Source organism: Scatophagus argus, chromosome 4 (genome assembly GCF_020382885.2).
Source record: "Scatophagus argus isolate fScaArg1 chromosome 4, fScaArg1.pri, whole genome shotgun sequence".
NCBI classification, from domain to species: Eukaryota; Metazoa; Chordata; class Actinopteri; family Scatophagidae; genus Scatophagus; species Scatophagus argus.
Genome location: NC_058496.1, coordinates 22847725 through 22871090, shown reverse-complemented (window position 1 = coordinate 22871090; position 23366 = coordinate 22847725). Strand labels below are relative to the sequence as shown.

Here is a 23366-nt window from a genome sequence, read left to right as displayed (position 1 = left end):
CTGATTGTCAGTTTGTGAGAACAGATATTTGAATTTTGTCCTCTTCACAGACACAATGGGACCAAACCTGGCAACTTCACTATGCTGACTGTGATCCTGTTCACCTGACTTTTATTAAGTAAAACATAGCTGTAACATGTAGCTCCCCTTAAAGCAACAAAATGTTGTTTTTACATTTCTGTTTGTGTGCAGCTTAAACAGTCAAGATACAGCGCATTACTGCAATCTGCAGGTTTTAGATTTTTTTTTTCTTTAATCTGTTGCCTTTCTGTGATATGATGGATGTGTACAGATTCCTGGCAGGAGAAATACTTTGTCTAAACATGTTAATGATGCTAAAAATGTTACTTCTGCCCTATAAAGGCAAAAGCACTTTGAAGGCAGTAAAACAGAAAAACTGCTCTATAGATATTTTTACTGAGTAGCCAAATGACAGATGATGTTTGAAAAAGCAGTGATTTTATTGATTCAGTTAGGCTTTTCTCCTTCTGACCAAACCTAAGCTGACAAAAACTGATTCATTTTCATTTTCCCCTTCAGTTTAGTAAGGTTATTGCATTTTTCTGCTTTGTAAGGCAGTGGTTACATAAGAACACTGTTAGTAGGTCAGTCAGTGGGGAGTTCCTGCTCTGTAATGTGGAAACACTCCGCTCACAGCTCTCCGTTAGCACAGGCCTGCAGGGAAGCCATCCTGGTAAGTCTGAAGCCGCTGTACTGTCCGTCAGGGCTGGGGTACTCCTCCCTGACTCTCCACACGCAGCAGCTGGGGATGGCTGGGTGGGTGTCGTTAGGTGGGACTCCAAACCTCCAGCTGATGTACTGTCTGTAGGCACAATGACGCAGGGCGGCGGTCTGGCGTCGATCAGCAGGTGAAGACAGAGGGTCCCGGTAAAGGAGGACGGCCTCAAGCAGAGAGCGACGTAACACAAGATGCTCAAACAGAGGAGAAGAGGTGATGCAGACTCCGTCACTCCACCGGCAACACAGCTCCTCCTGAGGGACAGAGCAGGGAGTGCAGCAATCGCACTTACACCAGGATGGACGACGGGGTTTGGGGTTTGGGATGGGTTTATGGTCTTGGGAGGGCTGGGCGTCATGATCTGAGCCAATACCCGGCTGCAGCAGAGAGAGAACAGCCCTCAGGTGTCCCGTATCCTCCTATCAGGACAATAGTATATCACTGAAATCTACGGCAGGATTCAGCCTGTAATTAAACTTGTTATGCATGTTTTAAAAAGAATGAGTTTACCGTAATCACAAAACACATTCACTCGCTTTCGTTTGGTGGTTACTACAGAGACTCTATCTGTCAATGCGATCTCTGCCTCAACCATAATACAACAGAGGTGACTTAAGTTAGGTAGTTAAGAAAGAAGTGCTTTTCAAATATGGATGGCCAAAGTAAGGAAGCAATAATCGAACTTGGGTCACTCAAACTGCTCATTGGCCATTAATATTATACAGCGTTTAAAGTGCCCAGGTGATCAGGTCGTATTGTGTTGGTCATACTGTGTTGGTGACCACATTCAGGTTATAAAAAAGCCCACCAGCAGTGTATCTCACTTTATATGTGAAGCATCGAAAAGTTACAATTATACTTAGCATTCTTGTTTCACATAGAAGTACCCAGAAATTGAACACAGATGAATTCAACAAATTTTTCAAAGTTGTTTTGGATCAACAGGTAGGTTTGAGGTCTTTATTTCACTGTGTTTCATTAAGAAAAAAGGGAGCGTTTCTCCATATTATTCCTCCGGACATCTGCAGCAGGTTTACCTTGCGAGGAAGAACAGACGTCGGCTTCACGTCTTGCAAACTTTTCTTCTGTGATCTCTTCACCAGTCGAATGCTGTTCTCATCAACGTAGGACACACAGAGGATGCACTGCAGCACACAGTCCCATTACACAGGAAGATATTCAGAATGGTCATGAGTTAGCTGATTGCAGTGGTTTAAAAAGCTATTAGGGTGTATTAAAAGACAACACAGGGTTGTATTAAACTGTTTGTTTTAAAAGACCGTGGGTTTACAGCTACAGCCCATACAACATCACCATGCTGGTCATATCAAAGCTTTCATCACCTTCTGTTTGTCTTGGACTGATTCCACTTTCCTCTCAGAGTAGTTTTGTCCCACCTCTGCAGAGTAACAGCTGGTTCCAATCAGCCAGTCGATCAATATTGTTGTCTGGACAAAAACACACGCAAGCATGCACGCACGCATGCCCGCACATGCATGCACACGCACACACACACACACACATAGATTCAGCAGCTCACACTTCATCGGCACCACCACACATCACCTGATTTAGCAACAGACAATACAGAGCACATCTGTGAAACTTAACTTTAGTAAAATAAACTGGGAGAAATATTTGCACCTTTGCATTCTCAAATCACAGGAATAAGTGTTTACATTTTTCAGATTTCTGATGAACTCTTATGTGAGCGAAGTTCGTCAGACATACTATAACAGCTCATGTGTGATGGTGGAAAAGAGGACAAAGCAAAGTTATGACACAGGAAAAAGGTCCAACTTTGGTGAGTCAGTGTTTTGCTCAAACATCACTCATCATAGCTGGAGGGTTCAGAGCAAATCAAGTTCGACACGGCCCAGCTTTCTTCACACAAGCTGACCATCCGTTCTGAAAACTCTGGCTACAGACTCAACATACCTCATTACTCCAATGATACTGCTTCACAGTACTGAAATAGTGAAATTTATTCAATCAGTGTTCAGCAGTGAACACAGCGGTGGAGTTCAGAGGACAAACGAATGGACATGAATGGATAGCTGCTGACACTTGGTGGTCTCTCACCAGAGCATAATATGACAGCGTTGATCCGATGTAGATGATAAGCTGGATGAAGCTGAACTTTCCAGCCTGGAAAACAGATCAAACTGTCACCTGCTTGTTTTTATTTTCCTCCTTCAGAATTACAGCCAGAAGTATAAACTAATGAAAACATTTTTTTAGTGATCAGATATGGCACCTTGAACAATTTAATCTCGACCACAACAAATAGATGCCTCAACTAGGGAGTACATATTATATAATTTCACAAAGGCTGACTTAAAATCCAAAAGTTGAATTTTTTTTTTTAGTTCAAATTTTAAGCTTAAAGATGTTAAGTCTCAAAAGTGAGACTTAAAGAGAATAAACTGGGGGAAAAAAATACCAAACCCACCTGTCCGAACACCATGACATCAAACCTGATCCCAAATGCTTTGTACAACGTTCGCTCCTCCACTCCGTTCACCGTGTTGTACTTTGCATACCTGATGAGACAGTTCGTATGATAAATGATAAAACCACTGCAGCTTGATGTGACAGAAGAGCCTTGGACATGAAGCAAATTTAATAACCTCCCAAATCTGAAATAAAACAAGATATGCCAGTTTTAATCAGTTCAGATATCTTCTTCAACAGACAGCAGAGGCTGGTCACGCTGTGTTTACTGGTTATAAATAGTGACAGGCAGCCTTTTATTAGACACAAGATCAACAGTGATGACAGAATGCATTCAGGTGCTTTGCTTAAGTGCTAATACCTCACTGTGAAAATACTCCTTAAGTATGTATGTGTTTTCAGCTAATGTAATTAAAAGTATAAAAATGAGTATGTTATATTTACTGCTGTTCATGTTTGAGGTTGAACTCATTTAAACTAAAGCAGTGCATCAGGTTCTGTAAGAGCATCATGACTGTAGCGGCGCTGACCTGTGGGAACCATGTATATCTAAAACGTCCACTTTTCATGAGCTCGGAAAAAACAGCCCTGCTTTCAGCTCTGCAACAAGCATTTTCCAGCCGATACAAGAGGAGGTTTGAATAGTGTCTTTAGCTTAAGAAGTAGGAGAATTTTCTCAACCCCCTAAGGAATACTTAATTCTTCAGTTTATCAAAAGCATTCACAGCAAATCTGAAGATGCACGATTTTCACTGGATAATATGAGAAAATGTAATGTGCTAAAGCTGAGTAAAAAATACAATATTTACCTCTGAGAAGTAGTGGAGAAGAAGTATAAATGGAAATACTCAAGTAAAGTACAAGTACCTCAAATTTGTACTCAAATACAGTAGTTTGTGAATGTACTACGAACTACAAGCCTGCAGAGGTTTATTATTCAAAGTTCAGGAGGCAGATTTTCACTTTCTATCAATGGTAGAACTTAAAACATGGACTATGGAACAGGATATGGACTGTCACATTATCAGCACAAACTGCTGACTTTTGGAAACTTCAGTGTAAAAATAACCAAAGTTCCTGTAACAGTCCTGACTGTCCGTCAGTGCCTGTGGCTTAACATGGTCAACCTGACCACTGACCCTCACTCACCTGAAGTTGAGGCCGGGGTACAGTGTCCTGTTACTCTCTTTCTCATCCAGCCGTCTGAAGGAGTATTTGGGAAAGCAGTGCTGCATGAGTCGGTCCAGGTTGCAGTCCCATTTGATCAGGATGCCGATGACGCCCCCCTGTGGTCAACAGAGGAAATGGAAAGAAACTTCACTCACCAAAGAGGAGTTGGTTATCTGGAAAACTTTCATAGTTGGAAGAATGTTTTTAAATTCTTAGTTAAGTAAAAGTACAAAAGTCTTAGTGTAATTATAAATTTACAGACTAATTATGTTACTGGAATATAGTTATTGATTAATGTGGTCATCACTTTAATGTTGTAGCTGGTAAATGTGGAACTCATTTCAATTACTTTGTATACTGCTGGGTAGCTAATCTTAATGCTACACTATCATGTACTGATTGACTTGATCCACAAGGTAACTTGTAACTAAAACAAATGTAGACAAATGTAGTGGAGCAGAAGTAAAAAGTAGAATAAAATGCAAATATGTAAAGTCAGATTTTCAGTGGGGGTTGTTTAACAATGAAGACAACTCCCACAATGTCTACGTATTTTGTTTTGACTGTCGTTACAGAGAGACCCCTCGAGGCAGAAATCGTCTTAACTGAAATTATTTCAATTTGTTTCCAACAGAAATCAACTTGTTTAAGACATTTCTAGATATATATTAAAGTGTGCATTAAAATCACAAAAATTGATTTTTTTTTTGCTTTATGTTTTTTTTCTGTTTCTGTTATTGTCCCCTTGCTTGCCAGTAAAACTGATTTTGATAATAAAAAGAAACTAAAACATGGAAGCTTCATCACATGATGCAACAACAGTCACCTGAAGCTCAGTATCATCATAACCAATGAGCTTGTGGTGGACTACAATAATTTAAATATGGATGTTGCTGCAAAGGAACTACAGATTGAAAAACGTGGACGCTTCACACACACATTCAACTCGGCGGCACAGAAGATCTATACAATCTGCACAGTTTGAAGGTGGACACAAAAGATTAGTGTCACCAACTCAGTATCAGAGCTAATGTGAAATGTGGTCACAATCTGCTCTTCTGTTCCTGGGTTATGCTGTATAATGGACAGAAAACGTTCAACCATTTGGATGCAAACTGTCTTCACTTCATTATTTTATCTCGGTAGATGTGGGTGTCAAATTTGGTCAGCGACTAAAAACACTTAGCTCTCACAGCAGAAACATTTGACCAAGTAACCCCACCTCGACCGCCATTTCAGAGAATTTTTCTCCAGCCTCTTGAACGATGTCTCCCAGTTTGAAGATGGGACACAGCGAGTCGTTTACTCTCTGACAGCTCCTCAGGTAGGCATCGTTCATGTGTGGGAGGATGTTCCTTCTGTAAAACAGAAATAAACTAATATTCCCAGAAAGTTGTGTTTCTGTCAAACTAATAGGAAGTGATTCGTGGATCAGCGGTTAGGGTGTCGGACCCGTAACCGGTGGATCGCTGGTTCGATTCCCCGTACCGGTGTCCATGGCTGAGGTACCCTTGAGCAAGGTACCCAACCCCCACTGCTCCCCGGGCGCTGCACGCGGTCGCCCACTGCCCCGGGCTTGCTGTGTGTGTGTGCACGTCACTTACTTACATTAGTCCGTTTTCAGTGCAGAGTTTTAATGTCCTGTGATGGTCCAAATGTTTCATTAGCTTTTCTTGTTCAATAAGAATCAAACATGGGAAAATACTTGCCCATAATATAATTAGCTCATTTTCAGCATGATAAACACAAATGTAATATAATAAAACATGGTGAAAGAGTTATTAAAACCCCAAAGAGAGAAATGCTGCTTTGTTGAGAAAGAAAAATATGAATGAGAGGACAAAAACCTGCTGACTCTTCAAAACACTTTCTTAATAACTGCATTAGTACATGAAAAGGACTTTCATAAAAATAATATTTTTTAAAATGGCTCCCAACTAGTTGGTGTAGACACACAGCCGTGGCTGTTTCAAACTCCTCCTGTAGAGAGTCAGAAGGCTGCAGCCTCAGTAGCATCAGTCGTAAAGCAGTCTTACCGGATGAAGTTGAATGCGGGGAACCGGATGTTGTTTTTGATGAGGACTGTAAAGTTCTCGGCTGCTGCCAACAGAGCAGGCCTGCATCATGAACATTTTTAACTATTATAGACACGTAACACAGTACATTTTAATGACAGGAACATAGACTAAATCTCAGAGACTGAGAGAGACTGAAAGACTGAAAAGCTGTGTCCTAAAACCTACCTTCATGTAGTGTGTGTAAAAATAAAACAAAACATACTTTAAAACAGTCTACACATACACTAAAAATAAAAGAGCTGTTGTCTGTGAAGAGAATGCTCATTTCACTACCACAAGTCGCCTAAATGTTTCAGAAAATTTGGCAGTACATCCAAATGGCCTACATAAGTGATACCTTGTTTGACCTGATCTGACAACAAAACAGAATTAAAACAGAAGAGTTTACCTCTGAGGTTTTGTCTTGGTTTCAACTGGACACCATGCAGATACTTCACAAGATTTCGTCAACACATCAAACTTCACACATGATCCTGTCTGTATCCCTGCAGGATGAAAAACAGAATGCTGAATTTTAATTTTGTTATTTATTGCAAAATTTTAACCTGAACAAGTGCAGCTTATTGACAGTTATGACTAAGGGTGGTCAACCCTCAGACACAAGTCACGAGTCACGAGCGTTGATAGGATTTTACATGAGAACATGGAGGTTACTGAGAAATCACCATGATTTGTTGGTGTAGACTCATTTTAAAGTTACTCAATTAAAAACACAAATAAAAGACTAGACTGCTGTACATATGTAGAATTACAAGGAAATAAAAGTCTATACATTAAAAAAGAAGCAAATGTAGTTCAAGATGCAGAAGCCCCTCCCCACAAAAAAAAAAAAATCAATTTAACTCAAAGACTCATTTCATTTAAAAAGAGAACATGTCCTTTGAACACTAAACCTTATTAAATGATTAACTGCAGAACTCCTATCATTCAAAATTATTCATGAATTTAACAGGTTATAGTAAAGCAAGGAACACACATAAAATGAGACCTAAGTTTACTAATTTATTGGCCCTGTGCATGCTGGGAGGGTTCAATCACATGATCAACATTCAGCCAATCATATCAACAGCAATCATGGCTTCAACTCTATTCATTTTGCCATTTCTAACTAATAGCACTGTGTTATTTAAGATAATTTAATTCAAGTAAAAAAAAAAACTGTTTTCAAAGAACCAATTCTATGGATGAGAATAAACAGGCTTATTTTAGCCTGAATTAGTTAAACCATGAGTGGATATAAAAGGGCACCAGGATCCAGGTTATTATAGTGCTTCTAAACATAGTCTCCAGTTACATACGTAACCTGGCTTTTTGAGTGCATGTCAGCACACTGAGGGTGAGGTTACTGTACCGTGACTCTGCTGATCCCAGGCTCCCTTCTCACAGTCCTTATCAGTACGACACACTCTGCCTTTCAGGGGAACCTGGAATATAAACACTGCTGCAAAATAAGAAAGGTTTGCTAACTTTTCATCTGAATCATCGTACCATCAGCAGCACTTTTAATGTCCTTAATGACCAAGGAGCAACAGTTGCAGATTAAACTACTTCAGTCACTTCAAATGTGATGATGAGTAATAATATTTATAATGATGATAAGACAGCACCTCTGCGCATTTTCCCTGCTTCTGATTCTTTGTCACGATGACGTTGGTCACCACAAAAAAGGAGTTTTTGTTCTAAAAAGAAGATAAAAGAATTGAATTCTCCTCTATGTCAAAGAGTCAATACCTGCAGGACTGAGTTCCTACCTGTGATGACCCACTGTAGTCCACCACATCCCAGACCATGTCCCCAACCTCAGAAAGGTGGGTCTGGGCTACGCCCTTCACCTTGGTGGTGACGGAGCTCACCACCAGGTCAAACTCCTGGTACTTCCTGTTCCAAAGCATCATGATGCTGCAAAGTAAAAAAACAAAGACAAAAAATACCCCAAACCAAAACAAAAAACATTTAAATTATTTAATGCAACAGCTTACTGTGAGATATAAACCTGACAGACAAAAAACTAATCCTCCCATTGGAGAAGTGACAGGCAGAGAATAACATATTTTTTTTATTTCTTTTTAAAGAGTATTTTATTGATTTGATAACAGCTAATCGACTAATCGTTGAAGTTTATCTTGGCCTCTCTACTGCTTCAGTTTGAACCCATTCTGTTTTAAGTGTTGCACACACACGGACGAATACACCAGAACAACAGGCTCCATTTTCAGGCTTGTGGGGGCAGCTCAGCTTCATTAAAACCCTAAATACACAGCTTTAGTTCATGTGCTTATGCTTAGTTTGGCAGTCGCTTACAGTTACGGTAAATAATTAGGAAGTATCCGCTGAGTGTGCGGCACAGAGAGGTGCGGGGGCTGAAACATTTCGCACGTCCACTCACCAGATAAACAGCAGAATGAATCCGTTCAGACTCCACTTCATGGAGCCGAGCCGGACGCTCTGGATCCGCACCAGCTTGTTGGTTTCATACTGACACAGACTGCGAACACCGCAGCACGGCATGGTCTGCTGCTGCTGCTGCTGCTGTCTGGGGTCTGGGGTCTGGAGTCTGGGCCGCGCTGTCTGCCTTGTTTCAGTGGTGGAGGAATCTCTGACTCATTTCTTGACTCTTCTTCCTGTGTGGACGGTCACATGTCCAGACTCCTGCAGCTGCTCTCACTTTCAACATCATCCCAGCTGCAGCACACACACACGCACACACACATTTAGACACATTTCGGATTTGTTTGGATCCCAGCTGTTTATGGGTTCCACGTGTAATAATGAAGTATGACGATAATTAATAAATAAATAAATGACAGAATATCAGTAAAACAAGAAAAGGCTAAACAAGGCAGATAACTGACACAAATCAATGCCAGTTTTCACAGTCTAAGTGTGGTTTATTACTCTAAGTTATCGGGGTGGCATAGGTAACCTGTTGTTCATTTTGTGATAAAAGTGCCAAATGTGGTATTATATGGCTTCATATATTTAGAGGAAATAGAGATATTGGACTTCTGACCACATGACTGACCAAGCTGCTGCCCACATGTTTTCAGCTCCACAAATATGACTCAAATTTAAGTGAATAAACTGTTTTATTGCAATGTGTTTCTACATGTTATAGCTGAAAACTGGATCAAATAGTAGCAGTAGCAAGTGCAGTTACATATTAATGATATGATGTGCAGCATTTCTACAAACCCAGCCAAATCAGTAATTTTATTTAAAGTAAAGATGGATTTCAGTCATGTTAACACTTCAACACAGACAACATCACATCAGTGTCGAGTCAATAGTGCAAAAGAGCATGTGGTGGTGGCACACGCTGTAGCATACGACTGTCAGCTTCCTCTGGAGTGGGGTCATGGTGTGGAGGTCCTGTCTGCTGAAGGAAGACCTTGGACAGGCAAACATTGAAAAGTTCTGTCTTGTTGCTGTCTGTCTTGATTCTTGGTGTTACAGCTACATGTCTCCTCACACCCTTTCTGTGCTTCCATCCTTAAGTCCAGGTGGACATTTGTGTACAGAAATTCTGTCAAGATGTTCCAGAGATTCATTGTTCACAACAATGGGACAGACAACCAAAATCTAGTCAGTTCATCACTGTATCCAAGTGGACAACTGTAACAAATGTTAGGAAATTTCCCTCAAGGTGTTCCTGAAATATCAAATTCACAACAACAGTACAGAAAGTCAGACCAGACCAGACCAGATGACATGTCTCCAGCTGCAGTTAACAAAATAATACTACAAAGACTGTTTTGACTTATTAATGGCACAGTATAATTAAATCAAATTATAATGAAACCAGAATCAACACTGCGTGGTTGCATGCCCCCATGCACCAGTGAGGTTGTAGTAGACATCCATGTCAGTTTAGATTTATATAATATGGAGTGACTGAGATCATCACACACGGTGCAACAACAGTCACCTGAAGTTCAGTATCATCAAAACCAATGAGCTTGTGGTGGACTGCAGTACTTCAAATATGGATGTTGCTGCAAAGAAGCTGCTTTGAGCTTTTTGGTATAAAATGTCATCACAGCATCGTTTTATTCTATTAGACATTGGATAAGTTATCACATTATTGAGAATGGGACAGACAACCTGTTGCCAGCATAGAGACAAAATGGCCCATTACTCAGCAAAAGTCCATAGAATTTCAAGAATTTTATTTTATTCTGAAGGATATAGATTATGTTTGTTACTGCATGTGGTTCTAATAGGACGGGAAACCGGTTGTGGCCATTTTGAAAAGTGACTGCCACAGCCACTGGGGTGCGAGTTTGTGATTTTCCCAATTGTTCCAAATATATCTATCAACACATCTGGCAGATTTGAAAATGTTTTTGTTATAGGACAACAAATACAGTTCATCAGTGAACTAGTTGTAGCTTAAGACACGCACTAGATGTCAGTGTTGTCTCCACTATGATCACATGAGGGATCTAAATCTTCGTGATTTCAAGTCAGTCAGACTCATGCCGAAAAGGCTCCCTCACTGTGTACACAGGTGAACATACTGAGAGATAAATAAAAAGAACAGAACTTCTTCGCTTTTAAACCGAAGTCCAGTTACCCCAAATTAAGCTCTTCCACAAAACTCTGACTAATTTTTCTTTAATACAAATAGAACATGTCTGCTTTGGAAAGCAAACTCAATACTTCTTCCATTTCCACATTTTTTCCTGATTTTCTTGGAAATAAAGACCTTCTTGTTCCCCGCAGGACAAGTGGATCGCTGTGAGGAAAACTGACCACATTGAACAAATTGTCCCATAAGGAAACAATGACTCTGCCTCTGCAGCAGTCATGTGTGCAGAGCTGGAATGTATCAGAGAGCATCTGCCTCACTACAGCACATTTTGGGGAATTTCCATGTTATGCCATGTAATACTTCTACTCCACTCCACCAACATTTCTTTGATGGCTGTAGCTGAAAATGGCAGTTTAGTTTTTTTAGTTGTATGGTGGTACTGTATGGTGCAGCACCAATGAGCCCAGCTGCAACATCAAATTTCTAAAGGTTAGTGTTTCAAAAATGTGTGATTCTCTCAAAGGGGATAGTCTGCATGATTAATATTGTCAAGCATAATTTTGAATGCAGGACTTTTAATAGTAATTCAATTGTAATCTGCAGCCTCACTGCATTAATATATATCTCATATCATAACGAGGAGCGTGAAAATAAACGTAATGTCTGTGTTGGTTTCAGTTTAGCTCAGCATGTTTCCTTCCATGTTGAAGACCTATAACCTAATGTTTAAGGAAATCTATTTCACAGACTAAAAACTAAAAACATCCATCCATTTTCTATACCGCTTATCCGTCAGGGTCACGGGGGAGCTGGAGCCTGTCCCAGCTGACTACGGGCGAGAGGCGGGGTTCACCCTGGACTGGTCGCCAGTCAATCGCAGGGCCAACACACACTCTCACACTCACACCTAGGGGCAATTTAGAGTAGCCAATTTACCTAATGTGCATGTTTTTGGTGTTGTGGGAGGAAGCCGGAGTACCCGGAGAAAACCCACACAGGCAAACATAGAAGGGCCCAGACCGGGATTCGAACCTGGAACCCTCTTGCTATGAGGCGACAGTGCTAACCACTGCACCACTGTGCCGCAAAACTAAAAACATAATTTCAGAAATCAAGCTGACAAAATATTTAACAATAGACAAATTTGTTTATTCATAAAAAAAATTCTGATCAGCATCATTTTCATGTTTTGGCATAGGGATCATGAATTCTAATTCACAAAAGATCAGCAGAAAAAAATATACAATAAGTTGTTATAAAGCACATTTGTCCTCATTTTTTTCCTGACAATTATTCCCAGAGATCCATAGTTAGCATTTTGTACATTTCTAGACTTTGTTCATACCGTAATTTACTGCATGGAAATAAAAACTTATTTTTTTCTGGTCAAAGCGAAATTATGTTTAATTTCGAGGAAGGAAGGAATGAACTTAACATGAGTCTTAACCTAAATCATTAAAGAGGTTTGGCACAATGTTGACAAAGAGCTGCACAGCTTACCAAACAGTTCAATATGTGTAAGCTGGCTAAACGAGCAGCTTCTCTTTGCTTCATGACAATTGTAATAAAAATCATCAAACATTAATAACAGTTGTATTATCTCAGTACAGAAAAGCCTCTTCATTTGAAAAGCTTCTGCAACTTTGGTTTGAGCATCTCCAGCTGGCCCTGCATCCTCTGCGGCAGGCTGCTGACCTTCATGGTTACCTCGTGGGCTTCGTCAAACAATTTTTCACCAAGCTCCTTCTTCACACGCCCTCTCCAGGCGCCCAGCTTCGGCCGTCCTTCAAACACATCCAGGCCACTTCCAACAGGCTGCAAAGCACACAGCAAACACAACATCCATACACATGCTTATTGTTTTATTTATTTCAAAGACAATACTGCAGTTAATTGAAATGAGATTGCAGTAATATGGACATGAAAATTTACAGATCTGGTTCCATCCATCCATCCATTCTCTGTATCACTTATCCATCAGGGTCTTGGGGGGAGCTGGACTCTATCCCAGCTGACTACGGGCGAGAGGCGGGGTACAACCTGGACTGGTCGCCAGTCAATCACAGGGCCAACACACAAAGACAGACACGCTCTCACACTGACATCTAGGGGCAATGTAGAGTGGCCAGTTAAAATAATGTGCATGTTTTTGGGATTGTGGGAGGAAGCCGGAGTACCCGGAGAAAACCCACGCAGGCACAGGGAGAACATGCAGACTCTGCACAGAACTACTAGTAGTTGTAGTATCAGGTAACCCAGGTTTTGTCCTACATTAACAAAGTTTTTACTTACATTAACTTACCCGTAGTATGATAGTTCATTGTGATCATCATTATATACTAATATCATTATCTACAGTTCCAATACTTCTGGTATTATTACTGCTGCTATGCATCTCTGCTTGTGCACTCCTTCTCTCATGCCCCGCCCCCCTCTACCTCTCTCTCAACCCAACCGGTCAAGGCAGATATGGCCGCCCATCTTGAGCCGGGGTCTGCTCTGAGGTTTCTGCCTTTTAAAAGGCAGTTTTTCCTCGCCACTGTCGCCAAGTGCTTGCTCAAGGGGGAATGTTGGGCTCTCTGTATTACAATTTAATTAAAGAGTTTGGTCTAGACCTGCTCTAATTGGAAAGTGTCATGAGATAATTTTTGTTGTGAATTGGCACTATATAAATAAACTGAATAGTAAGTTAAGTAGTAGTAGTAGTAATAGAAATAGTAACAGTATTACCTGCATGATCTCAACTACAGCCACCAGATCGGCCAGAGAGATTTTGTCACCGACGATAAACGGTTTGTTCTGCAGGAATTTCTCCTCCAGCAGGTTGAGTGACTGATTCAGGTCCTCGATAGCAGCATCCATCTTCTCCTTCGGAGCCTCAGAGCCCATGATGATAGGAAACAGAGTCTGTTCAGAGAGACACACACAGATCAACCTGACCTTGGCAGTACCAGCAGCAGCAGCAGTCAGTGAAGTAGCATTGCCAGTAGTCCCAAGATGACAGCTGGAAATGATACCCGATGTGCAACTTATTTTTTCTTTATTCGTGTTTGTGCTAATTTGCAAATGTTAGCACAAAACACAAATTCTGAGCTTATTAGCATGCTTAGCTCAAAACATTGCTTTGAGTACAGCTTCACAGAGACACGAGCATGACTTGTGTTAGAAGATACTGTAAGATTCTGTAAACGTGGCATAATCAATAATCTTGTCCAAATAGTTGAAATGTGTGCACTGAAGAAGGTCAGATGAGGACAGAGCACAGGCGGGTTCATCTGGGACTCGTACCCTGAGCAGGAAGACCTTTGATCCGTGAGATCTGAGGTTCATGTGCTGCCAGGACAGGTATTCATTAACACGAGCTCGCTGCTGCAAGTCAGCCGGATACCAGTGATCTGCCACTGACGATGAATATTTTTGCACCATGTACTTCAGGATCGCAACACTGCAGAACAGACAGCATGATGACAATAAGAGGAACAAGAGAATGTTATACGTGACAGAACATCTGTTGTGTGGTGTTTGTAAAACTGTTTTATCTCATTGTTGTTGAGTTGCACTGGAAATAGTATCAACTAACCAGGAAACCTGAACATATATTTATTGAAATGTACAAGTAATGTGAACCAGGACAGGCGCTAACTGTCTGACTACATATGAATTGATTAATCAAAGGGCATTTGGGGGTTTAGGGGTAAGATGTCAACCACAAACTACAAAACCACAGTGCAAATCCTAGTTGGGAACTCTCTCTTCCTCACCTCATGAAAATAAATAAATAAACACATCAACAACATGAATAATAGCCTCTTTAATGCCCACTCAGTGAAAAATTAGCCTTTCTGGGGTACAATTTTAATCCCACCAGTCACACAAGCTACCCAATTTATTGCTTTACATAGGGTGCTTAAGACAATAAATCAACCTGACAAAACATAACACTGTCTTTACACAACTTCCCTCTTTTGGGAAAGAGTGGAAAAGACTTTTGCTGATAACATGGAGTTTTAATTTGCCAGGCACATCTTGAAACTTGCAGATCCTTTTTACGGACGAACTCCCTTAAAGTGCAAAGAACTTGCATTTGAATGTGCAAGCAACAGTGGTGGAATGAAGTACATTTACTCAAGTACTGTGCTCAAGTGCAAATTTCAGGTATGTTGCTTGAGTATTTCTATTTTGTACAACAACAACCTTTTATTCCATTTGTCCGATGGCTTTGCTTACAAGTTACCTGTAATGTCAGATTACAACTTTTCATGCCTTCCTTCCCAGTGAAAACCAAGTTTCTCCACACATGGTGATTTTGAATGTGAATGAATGAATAGGTGCCATTTAAAGGATTTCAAAGCAGTAATTATTCCTTTCTGATTAAGAGCCGGTGGTTGAAGCTTTTTTTTAATGATTCAGCTACCATAATAAAGGCTTTTTAAAAATTCCTTCCTTCTTTGACACCTTCTCCTAAACTCAGTCTGTTGTCATACCTCTCAGTCAGAATGAAGCTTCCGTCCTTCATAACAGGAATCTTCCTTATGATGCTGATTTTACCAAACTCCTCACTGTACTGCTGCCCTGAAACAAGCAAACACACACAACGAGAATCACAGACATGTGTTTGTTTGTGTTGAACTATAAATAGAAAAAAAGAATATTCATAGCACACAACTGAGCAAAAGGGGTTTCTCTGGCATTTGGAGAAAAAGAGTAAAATATGTGAATGAGAATACATCAAGCAAAATGTGATTTTTGTAACTCTCCCTACTTACCTGCTGTGGCCTGCTTTTCTTCATTTGATTTTCCCTCCCCAGTACATCTTCTGAATTAGCAAATGCCCAATTTACAGTAGCAGATTGCAGCGTGGAGTGACAGCAGGAACGGCCAATCACACAAGAAAGGGCAGAGCCAATCGAGGAGCTTATGGGCGGGCTAAACTAAGGGAAACAGGCTTCAGCTTGAGCGGCCGTTTTCCGCTTGGTCCTAGTGCTTGACGGCTCTCTGTTTACTATAACATAACATTGTTTTTTTGACGGTAAAAAGTACAGCGGACCAAAACGGCCTGTTGAAAAGTGCATGGGGACATGTCCCCTGTGCCCCCCCCCCCTAAATTACGTCCATGATTCAACATGAAGAAAAGAAGATGATTGGAAATATAACGATGCAGATTTCTGGGGAGGGAGCTTCCAATCATCTTCTAGTTCCAAGGTTTGCGGGTCATTCAACTCTACATATAACGTTCTGCATATTTCCAAAAGCCCAAAATAAGAGACTTTTTAAAAGAGAAATGAGAGCAAAAAGACTAAACCTTGAAGTAAAACACTCTGCGTCTGTCTGGCAGTGTGAGATTACCTGCAGTGAGGTCCACAAACTTAAGCTCAAAGGGAATCCCGTTCACTTTGGCAAACAGGAAGACGGAGCGGCAGGGCTGTGAGTGCAGGTCGAGATAGAGCTCCATCGTGCCAGAGTCTGAAGGCTGCAGATGCTTCGTTTCCACCTCGTTCCCTCTGTGTTTTTTCAGTCTTCTCCCACTGTGCCTGTTATCCGCCGTGTGCACAGAACTCCGCCTCTGCTCGCTGTGAGGCTCACTGATTTTTAAACGGTGGCGACAGTTCAAAGTTAACAACCGCTGGGGTTGAGCAGCCTGACCTTCGACCACGACTTGGCCCAACATTTTGTAAACACTGCTCAGACCATCAGATGTTTGTCTGCTTGACATGAGTCATTGTCCTCTTTAGGAGTTTGCATTAGCATTCAAGAGGGTAACATTTGACAGTCACTGATCACGTAGATTTTTAAAAAGCATTATTTACGCTTGTTTTTTAACCAGTGAAGACTATCCACACATGGTCTGCACCACATTTTACGAGGTGATTCTTAGCAATACTGTAATAAGCAACAATTTTGACAACCAGTTAATTGTTTATGTCATTTATTGGGAAAAAATGCAGAATATTCTTTGATCCAGTAAGAGACTTTCTTGCTCTCCTCTGTTTTAATCGCTGTAACCGGGTTACTGTAGAGAAAAGTATTTTTCTGACATTTTAGACTAAGCAGTGCAGCACATCCCACACGGAACAGAAGTGGGATTAAAGTGACTAAATTCTGAAAAGCAAATACAAAATAGATTGTAAAACAAGAAAAGAAAAAGAATCACATCTTATTTTTATGAAATGGCAGCCTGCCCAGGGTATTCAACGCCTCTTGCCCGATGTCAGCTGGGACAGGCTCCAACACCCCTGCAGCCCTGCAAAGGGTAAGCCGTAACAGGTAATGGATGGATGGACAGCTCTTATTTCAATTTATTTACTATGAAATAATTAATTGTGCTTTTGGCCATATGGCGACAGTGGACATTTGCTGTGAACGCAATGACAAATCATTAAAAAGTCAATACTTGTTAGCAAACGGTTATTTACAAATTCAGCATTACAGACACTATAACTCATTTTTATCGCTGGTAAAATTGTTGTCTGCTGAGGGTGAAAACAATGTAACAAGAGCACTGAGCAGTGATCAACAATCAAAGTAGCAGGATGGAAAAGAACGGATGATATAAAGTTCTATAGCGCTGGGGGGGCGAATGCAGAGCCTGGCAATACTTCACTCTGATTTCAGCACTATGAGAGACACCTTTCACACATAACTGCAGGTGAAGTGCTTGAGTCATAACAAATCTGTTGAGAGGCAGCTGAGTGCGGGTGGAGAGGGCTGGTTTGAGTTTCCACAGGGGTTGCAGTGGGAGGTCGCCTTGGTTCAGGGCCTGTGCTCTGAACCTTGGAAGCTTCTATTACAGCTTCTTTCTAAATATATTTGGCATTTGGAAAGTGACAGCAGAATATTAAAAGCAGGTTTCACAGCATTCAAAACTTAACAGCCTTATTTTTGCTTATTTGTGTGTTGCTGTTTTAATATTTTGATGGGACCCATTAACAGATAATCTGGTTCTGATGGGACTCAAGCTTCAGTAGGACTCTGGTCCAGCCCGCTGAGCTGCTGTGAGGAAAAAGCTGCAGTGTGATCTGGGTTTTAAACAGGAAATCACACACTGAGATGACCTACTCCAGTGGAGTTGTTTCTGGTACCTGGCTGGTTTGGGGTCAGTGGTCTGCAGTTTCTGTCTTCCACCACTCTTTGGAGACACCGACTGTAGAGACATCGCATTGGACAGTGCTCTCCATGATGTCATGCAGCCTGTCCATCATCCATTGAGTGTCAGACTCCTTCTCCTACAGAAGACAGAGAGCACCAGCTTTAGAACATAACTGCTGTGAAACAGTCAGAAAATAATATTGCTTGGTTAGTGCGAACCGCCCCTCCCTCTCTCTCTCTTCACACAACTCAACAAACATGGCATTCACCATCTAGCTCACTCAACCACTGCTCTTTCTCTCAACCGTTGAACCAGAAATGAGCAGCCAACTTCAAATTGTGCGTTTACAAAAGCATTGTTGGTTTCATTTCAACCAATCAGACACTGCAGCGGAAACTAAAGCAGCTGTCCTGTTTTTACCGATAGGGCATGTTTGAGAATGATGATTGATTCCTGCATGACGCCCTCCAACTCCTGGCACCTGCTGTTCTTCTTCTGTAGCTCGGCCGCCAGCTGACTGGTCTCAGCTGTTTGTTGGCGGCACTTCTCGGACACTGAGGCCATGTCCTGTCTGAAAACACAAAACACAGTCAGAGAATAACACTCATGTTTCACTGCTGATGTCCTTAGAGTTTCATCTCTTCACTAATTTAACTTGGATTGTCTGTTTACTTCCCTACTTGAATGGAGGAAGTCCAGGTGAACAAAATGGGGCTCAATCCTTTCAGTCTTGAAGATTACAGCGTTCTTGACATGCAAAGAGAAAGACATGAAACCTTTACCTGAGATCTCTTTCCTTGTCCAGCTGGTTTTTGTTCTTGGCTCTATAGTCATTTAGGTTCATCTCCAGGTGTTGGCACCTCTGTTTCATCTGCTCCAGCTCCTGAAGAGGGGAAGATGACTCTGGTCATGGTGTCCAAATGATGTCACACAGTGAGCATATAAATACAATATTAAAGAGGCTAATTACAACTATGGTCTAGAACTTCAACATGCTGATTTTGTTGCCTTGAAAATTTCTCCTTTTCTTTGCACAGCATAGGCTGAGTGCAAACTTTTTAAAATAGTTCAAGTTCTAAGTTCTGAACTAATTCATCACACTTCAAATGAAAGAAACAACGAGAGAAACACTACTGCATTGCTCTGAACTATATGTTATTAGAGGAACAGATCACAGGTAACTGGAGTAGAGATCTTTGTACTGGTTCTGGTTCTCCCACTTGATGATCATTAACTCATGAACTTTGCACTGACTGTTATTCTGCTCTGTAGACCCTAAATGCTTAATGTAAAGCCTCCACATCTGACATGTTTCAGGTAACTTTTAGGCACTAGAAATACCAGTGCAATGTTGTTAAAACCAACAAAGACCACATACTAACAAACATTGACTCTGACAAGGTGACTGAGGTGTTAAGGTGATGGACCGTTAATCCATTGTACTCTGCATGAGTGGTTTGAAGCTCATCTGTCTCAGGGGGGTTTCAACAGTTTCCCTTGGGATACATTAACTTCTATAGCTATCTTACTGCTATGACATTTGCTGAACAATGGCCAGTGTAGCAACAACAAAACAAATAGTTGTACATGTTCTCTCAGAAACACAGAAGCCATCCTCCTACCTTCTTGCAGGTCAAGTTTTCATGTGTACTCTTGCTAACATCTTTCTTCAGGGTGTTCCTCTTGATGCAAAGATCATTCACTTCGTCTTGCAGGGCACCTACTTCCCTCTCCAAGGCCATGCTTTCAGTCAGCGGGAACTGGGTCTGCAGCAAACTCTTCTGAAGAATCCTTACTTCTGGAAGAATGACTGAGGTCTTCATCTTGACACAATCATCCACTGTTCCCAGTATCTGCTCAGTCAACCTGTTGTGAGAGGATAGGGGAAGGTAAGGATAAATTATTTACTATCTGTTGACCAGCATTTTGATGCACCAGTCAAACCATCAGGAGATCAGTATGAAAACTTCCCCTGGAGATATAATGTTAACATCAAGTTTAAGTCCTGTCCAGGACTACCGTTTCCTCTCCAACTCTTCTTCCATCTTCAGCCGGCACATGGCAGCTTCATGCTCTTCCTTCTGACTGACCAGCTGCTTCTCCAGTGACTCCTTGTCAGACAGCTGCTGCATCATCTGCTTCAGCTGCTCCTTCTGCTCCTCACACTGAGCCACTGAGGGGAGGAGAGGAGCATGAACAAGGAGAGCAGAGGATGCTTCCCACATTAAACGAAAATGCTAAACACTTAACTGAATAAACAATTACGAAATGAATCAGGTATAGAAATAAAAACAACAATAGTAATAATGATACCTTCACTGCAATCCCAAACCACACAAATTGAATCCATGAATCTCAGAGGCTGTAAGATAGAACAACTAAATACTATGTGAGAAACATTTGTCCAGAGACACATTGGCTCACCCTGCATCATGTTCACTGAGTTAAGCTCATCCACCTGCTCCTGTAGTTTCTGCTTCTGCTGGCTGTGCTGCAGCTCCAGGGCCTCTTTGTCCTCCCGGATAGCCCACAGCTGACTCTCCAGCTCCTCCACCTTCTTCTTGTCTGCCAAGACAAGTTTCAGTCGCTCAGTGGAATCTTTCTTGTCCTTCTTCAACATACTGTGCTGAGAGGTGAGGTCTTTGTTCTCTTTCTCCAGCTTGGCATATTCGAGCTTCAATCTGCAGGATGAGGGACACATGGGTTTAAAAATAATATGCAAGAATCTACTGTTGTACATTTTTGTACATCAATAGTGAAGTGAAATAAATCAAAAATTCTCAGAACTAAAAGATGGACAAGGCACACAAAATTCAATCTAATTTTAATATTTTAACATTACTTTGTAAAACAAGGTCAATACAAGGAAAAGTAAAGGATTTAGTGGGGTCAGTTAGACGAGTATTATCATGGTCAGAGCTGACTAGTGTAAATGATTAAATAATGCTGAGCTGAAGGGAACAGAAAATTAATTTACAACTACAACATTTACAGTTTTTCATGTTTTTAAGATGGGGTAGTAGCAAAAAACATTTCTATTGTAACCAAATGTTTTTCATATTTTTGTCAGTCATACATTCTTTTGAATTTACGTTCACAGTTTGTTTGAATTACTGAAAGAAAAATAACGTTGAGAACCTAGCAGCTGCCTTCAGGGACCACTCCAAATGTCCAACGTTTAAAAAGCTAACCGTCATCATGATCTGTTCAGGCTATTGCTGTTCTTATTCATAGGAGAATAATTCAATGTATACAGAAAATTAATTTACAACTACTACAGTTTTCCATGTTTTTAAGATGAGGTAGTAGCCAAAAAAGATTGTTATTGTAACCAAATGTTTTTCATACTTTCGTCACTCATGGTACCATGTTCCATGCCGTGTAGCACAAACTGCTGCTTCTAGCTAACCGTGCTAACGCAGCAACACTCCAGTTAACGTTAGACGACTACGCACATAATGATGTGGGTTTTAGGTACAGTAGTTCACCAGACGAAAACTAACGTACATATTTAACGTTACTATATCTATCTTTGTTTAAAGAAAAGATATTTTTTCCGTAAATGGGTAGCAAGTCGGTGCAAGTGTGGAGTCTTACCCTTCCAACCGTTCTTCCAGATCACGAATCTGGATCGAGTAAAGCATTTTTTGTCTCTGACCAGAGCCAAAGTTGTGCGCCATTGTTATTTACCTTCTTCCTAATATTTTTTGAATTTGTTTTCTCTGTTCTTCTAAACCCTCTTCCTAAATATTTTCAGTTTCAGGGTGTCATAGAAAGTTCACAGTTTGTTTGAATTCCTGAAAGAAAAATAACGTTGAGAACCTAGCAGCTGCCTTCAGGGACCACTCCAAATGTCCAACGTTTAAAAAGCTAACCGTCATCATTATCTGTTCAGGCTATTGCTGTTCTTATTCATAGGAAAGTAATTCTACATTAGATAAATATATCTATATATACATAAACAGAAAAAACTTAACACATTATAAAATATACCAGCATACCTCAAAGCAGAATAAAGAAGGAAAAAATAATATAGCAAGTGGTTGTGCAAATAATCACTGTTAATGAAAATAAAAGTGGAAACACTGCAAAGTGGATGTGCTTTATCCTTAATATCAGGACCTATTTTATTCACAGGAATAAAATACTTGTGAATGAACTGACCTCAGAATAGCGGAACAATGGCCAAACATTATTGTGTGGATGATTTAACAGCACCATCACTATGACAGCAATTACAGACAAATGAACACAAAGATGGAGACATAAATGAAAACATAACACTCATACACTATATTGCCAAAAGTATTCGCTCATCTGCCTTTACATGCATATTCAAGGTTCAAGGAGCTTTATTGTCATTTCACACATGTAGAAACATGAGGTGGAATGAAATTAGTTGGTCCCGGTATAAGCCCAATAACCTAACAAAATACCTAAAGCTATAAATATAAAACAACACTATATAAATATAAAAAACAATCAGGATAAAAGATATAAACAATCAGAATAAAGATATATAAATAGTGAACAGGGAGCAACAATATCAGTACTGCGGTATTGTGCAAATGGCAGAGTAGTGCAACCAACATAAAGTGAAGAAATATCAGCTTTGTCATGATTTCAAATATAATTTGCATTTTGAGTCCACTGAGAAATTAAAATTCACCTGGAATAAAGCATTGATGCTTTTGTTCTTATTTTGAACTGTTATTATTTTGAATGGTAGTAGTCTTGCTAATATTTGAATGTCTAAAATTATTTTACTGGTGGTAGGAAATCAAAAGAAGTGGTTTTCAGAGAAGTAGATGATGATGTTTTGACAGCATAAAAAAAGATACGATAGACATATGTAAACCGTTTTAACTATAAGAATCATATTCAATTAAATGCATTAGTTATATATATATATATATACATCAACTACTCTTTTTGCAGATATATAGGCATGGCAATACTAGCTTATTAGTAGACTTGAATGCAACATTTATGTTGCAGCTAAAGTAAGAGCAATATCAATTTTAAAATAATATTAATCTTATGCATATATAAATGACTCATAAGGCAAGATGTTCCTTTGCGGGCGGGATTTTGCGTTTAGATGTATAATAACAAAGTTGTGTGTGTGTGTGTGTGTGTCACTGCCACTGCTATTGCAGTTTGGTCTGATCACCAACAGAGGTCAGTAAAGGCCTTAAGATCTTTATTACCCCTTGAAGTTCACACCAGTTCATGTTTGAATCTATACAGTGGAAGTCAAACCTGCTGGTGAAATATAGTCTTATTTACAGAGAAATTTACAGATAG

The 23366-nt window shown here is 40.4% G+C and overlaps 3 protein-coding genes across 9 annotated transcripts; all 3 read right to left on the bottom strand.

The window, feature by feature from the left end:
* Positions 1-442: 442 nt before the first annotated feature.
* On the bottom strand, positions 443-9077 carry p2rx7 (purinergic receptor P2X, ligand-gated ion channel, 7). Of its 4 annotated transcripts, XR_006843116.1 has the most exons (14): positions 8828-9077; positions 8193-8340; positions 8049-8120; positions 7793-7865; positions 6830-6926; positions 6400-6480; positions 5586-5721; positions 4343-4479; positions 3192-3282; positions 2822-2887; positions 2083-2187; positions 1777-1884; positions 535-1158; positions 443-485 (listed from the first exon to the last, which is right to left on the bottom strand). XR_006843116.1 is itself a non-coding variant. In XM_046385858.1 (13 exons), exons 1-13 carry the CDS (start codon positions 8947-8949, stop codon positions 652-654), a joined length of 1743 nt encoding a protein of 580 aa, XP_046241814.1. In that variant the 5' UTR covers positions 8950-9076; the 3' UTR covers positions 443-651. The 4 variants fall into 4 exon arrangements, 3 of the variants coding, with proteins under 3 accessions (XP_046241814.1, XP_046241815.1, XP_046241816.1); XM_046385858.1 differs by having other exon boundaries at positions 443-1158; positions 8828-9076; XM_046385859.1 differs by lacking the exon at positions 8828-9077 and having other exon boundaries at positions 443-1158; positions 7793-7882; positions 8193-8269.
* A 3022-nt stretch (positions 9078-12099) lies between these two features.
* On the bottom strand, positions 12100-16655 carry LOC124057510 (glutathione S-transferase theta-3-like). Its single transcript, XM_046385857.1, has 5 exons — positions 16319-16655; positions 15457-15544; positions 14261-14417; positions 13703-13879; positions 12100-12787 (listed from the first exon to the last, which is right to left on the bottom strand). Exons 1-5 carry the CDS (start codon positions 16638-16640, stop codon positions 12593-12595), a joined length of 939 nt encoding a protein of 312 aa, XP_046241813.1. The 5' UTR covers positions 16641-16655; the 3' UTR covers positions 12100-12592.
* A 226-nt stretch (positions 16656-16881) lies between these two features.
* cfap157 (cilia and flagella associated protein 157) lies at positions 16882-21951 on the bottom strand. 4 transcript variants are annotated; one of them, XM_046385856.1, is made up of 8 exons: positions 21882-21951; positions 20484-20740; positions 20079-20232; positions 19682-19925; positions 18842-18942; positions 18480-18630; positions 18052-18195; positions 16882-17213 (listed from the first exon to the last, which is right to left on the bottom strand). In XM_046385856.1, the coding sequence occupies exons 1-7, from the start codon at positions 21941-21943 to the stop codon at positions 18067-18069; spliced, it is 1098 nt and encodes a 365-aa protein (XP_046241812.1). In that variant the 5' UTR covers positions 21944-21951; the 3' UTR covers positions 16882-17213; positions 18052-18066. The 4 variants fall into 4 exon arrangements, with proteins under 4 accessions (XP_046241812.1, XP_046241809.1, XP_046241811.1 ...); XM_046385853.1 differs by lacking the exon at positions 21882-21951 and adding an exon at positions 21657-21867; XM_046385855.1 differs by lacking the exon at positions 21882-21951 and adding an exon at positions 21657-21837 and having other exon boundaries at positions 16882-17191.
* Between the last annotated feature and the right edge of the window lie 1415 nt (positions 21952-23366).

Coding starts and splice junctions, on each gene's coding strand:
- p2rx7 (XM_046385858.1), bottom strand. CDS start 8,949: ATGCCGTGCTGCGGTGTTCGCAGTCTGTGTCAGTATGAAACCAACAAG. Junction 5,722..6,399: donor CCCGCATTCAACTTCATCCG/GTAAGACTGCTT, acceptor TCTGTTTTACAG/AAGGAACATCCTCCCACACA. Junction 3,283..4,342: donor TACCCCGGCCTCAACTTCAG/GTGAGTGAGGGT, acceptor CTGTCTCATCAG/GTATGCAAAGTACAACACGG.
- LOC124057510 (XM_046385857.1), bottom strand. CDS start 16,640: ATGTTGGGCCAAGTCGTGGTCGAAGGTCAGGCTGCTCAACCCCAGCGG. Junction 15,545..16,318: donor GTTTGTGGACCTCACTGCAG/GTAATCTCACAC, acceptor TGCTTGTTTCAG/GGCAGCAGTACAGTGAGGAG. Junction 12,788..13,702: donor CTGTAGTTGAGATCATGCAG/GTAATACTGTTA, acceptor TGTGCTTTGCAG/CCTGTTGGAAGTGGCCTGGA.
- cfap157 (XM_046385853.1), bottom strand. CDS start 21,739: ATGGCGCACAACTTTGGCTCTGGTCAGAGACAAAAAATGCTTTACTCG. Junction 20,741..21,656: donor CTGGAAGAACGGTTGGAAGG/GTAAGACTCCAC, acceptor CTCATCCTGCAG/ATTGAAGCTCGAATATGCCA. Junction 18,631..18,841: donor GACAAGGAAAGAGATCTCAG/GTAAAGGTTTCA, acceptor TTGTGTTTTCAG/ACAGGACATGGCCTCAGTGT.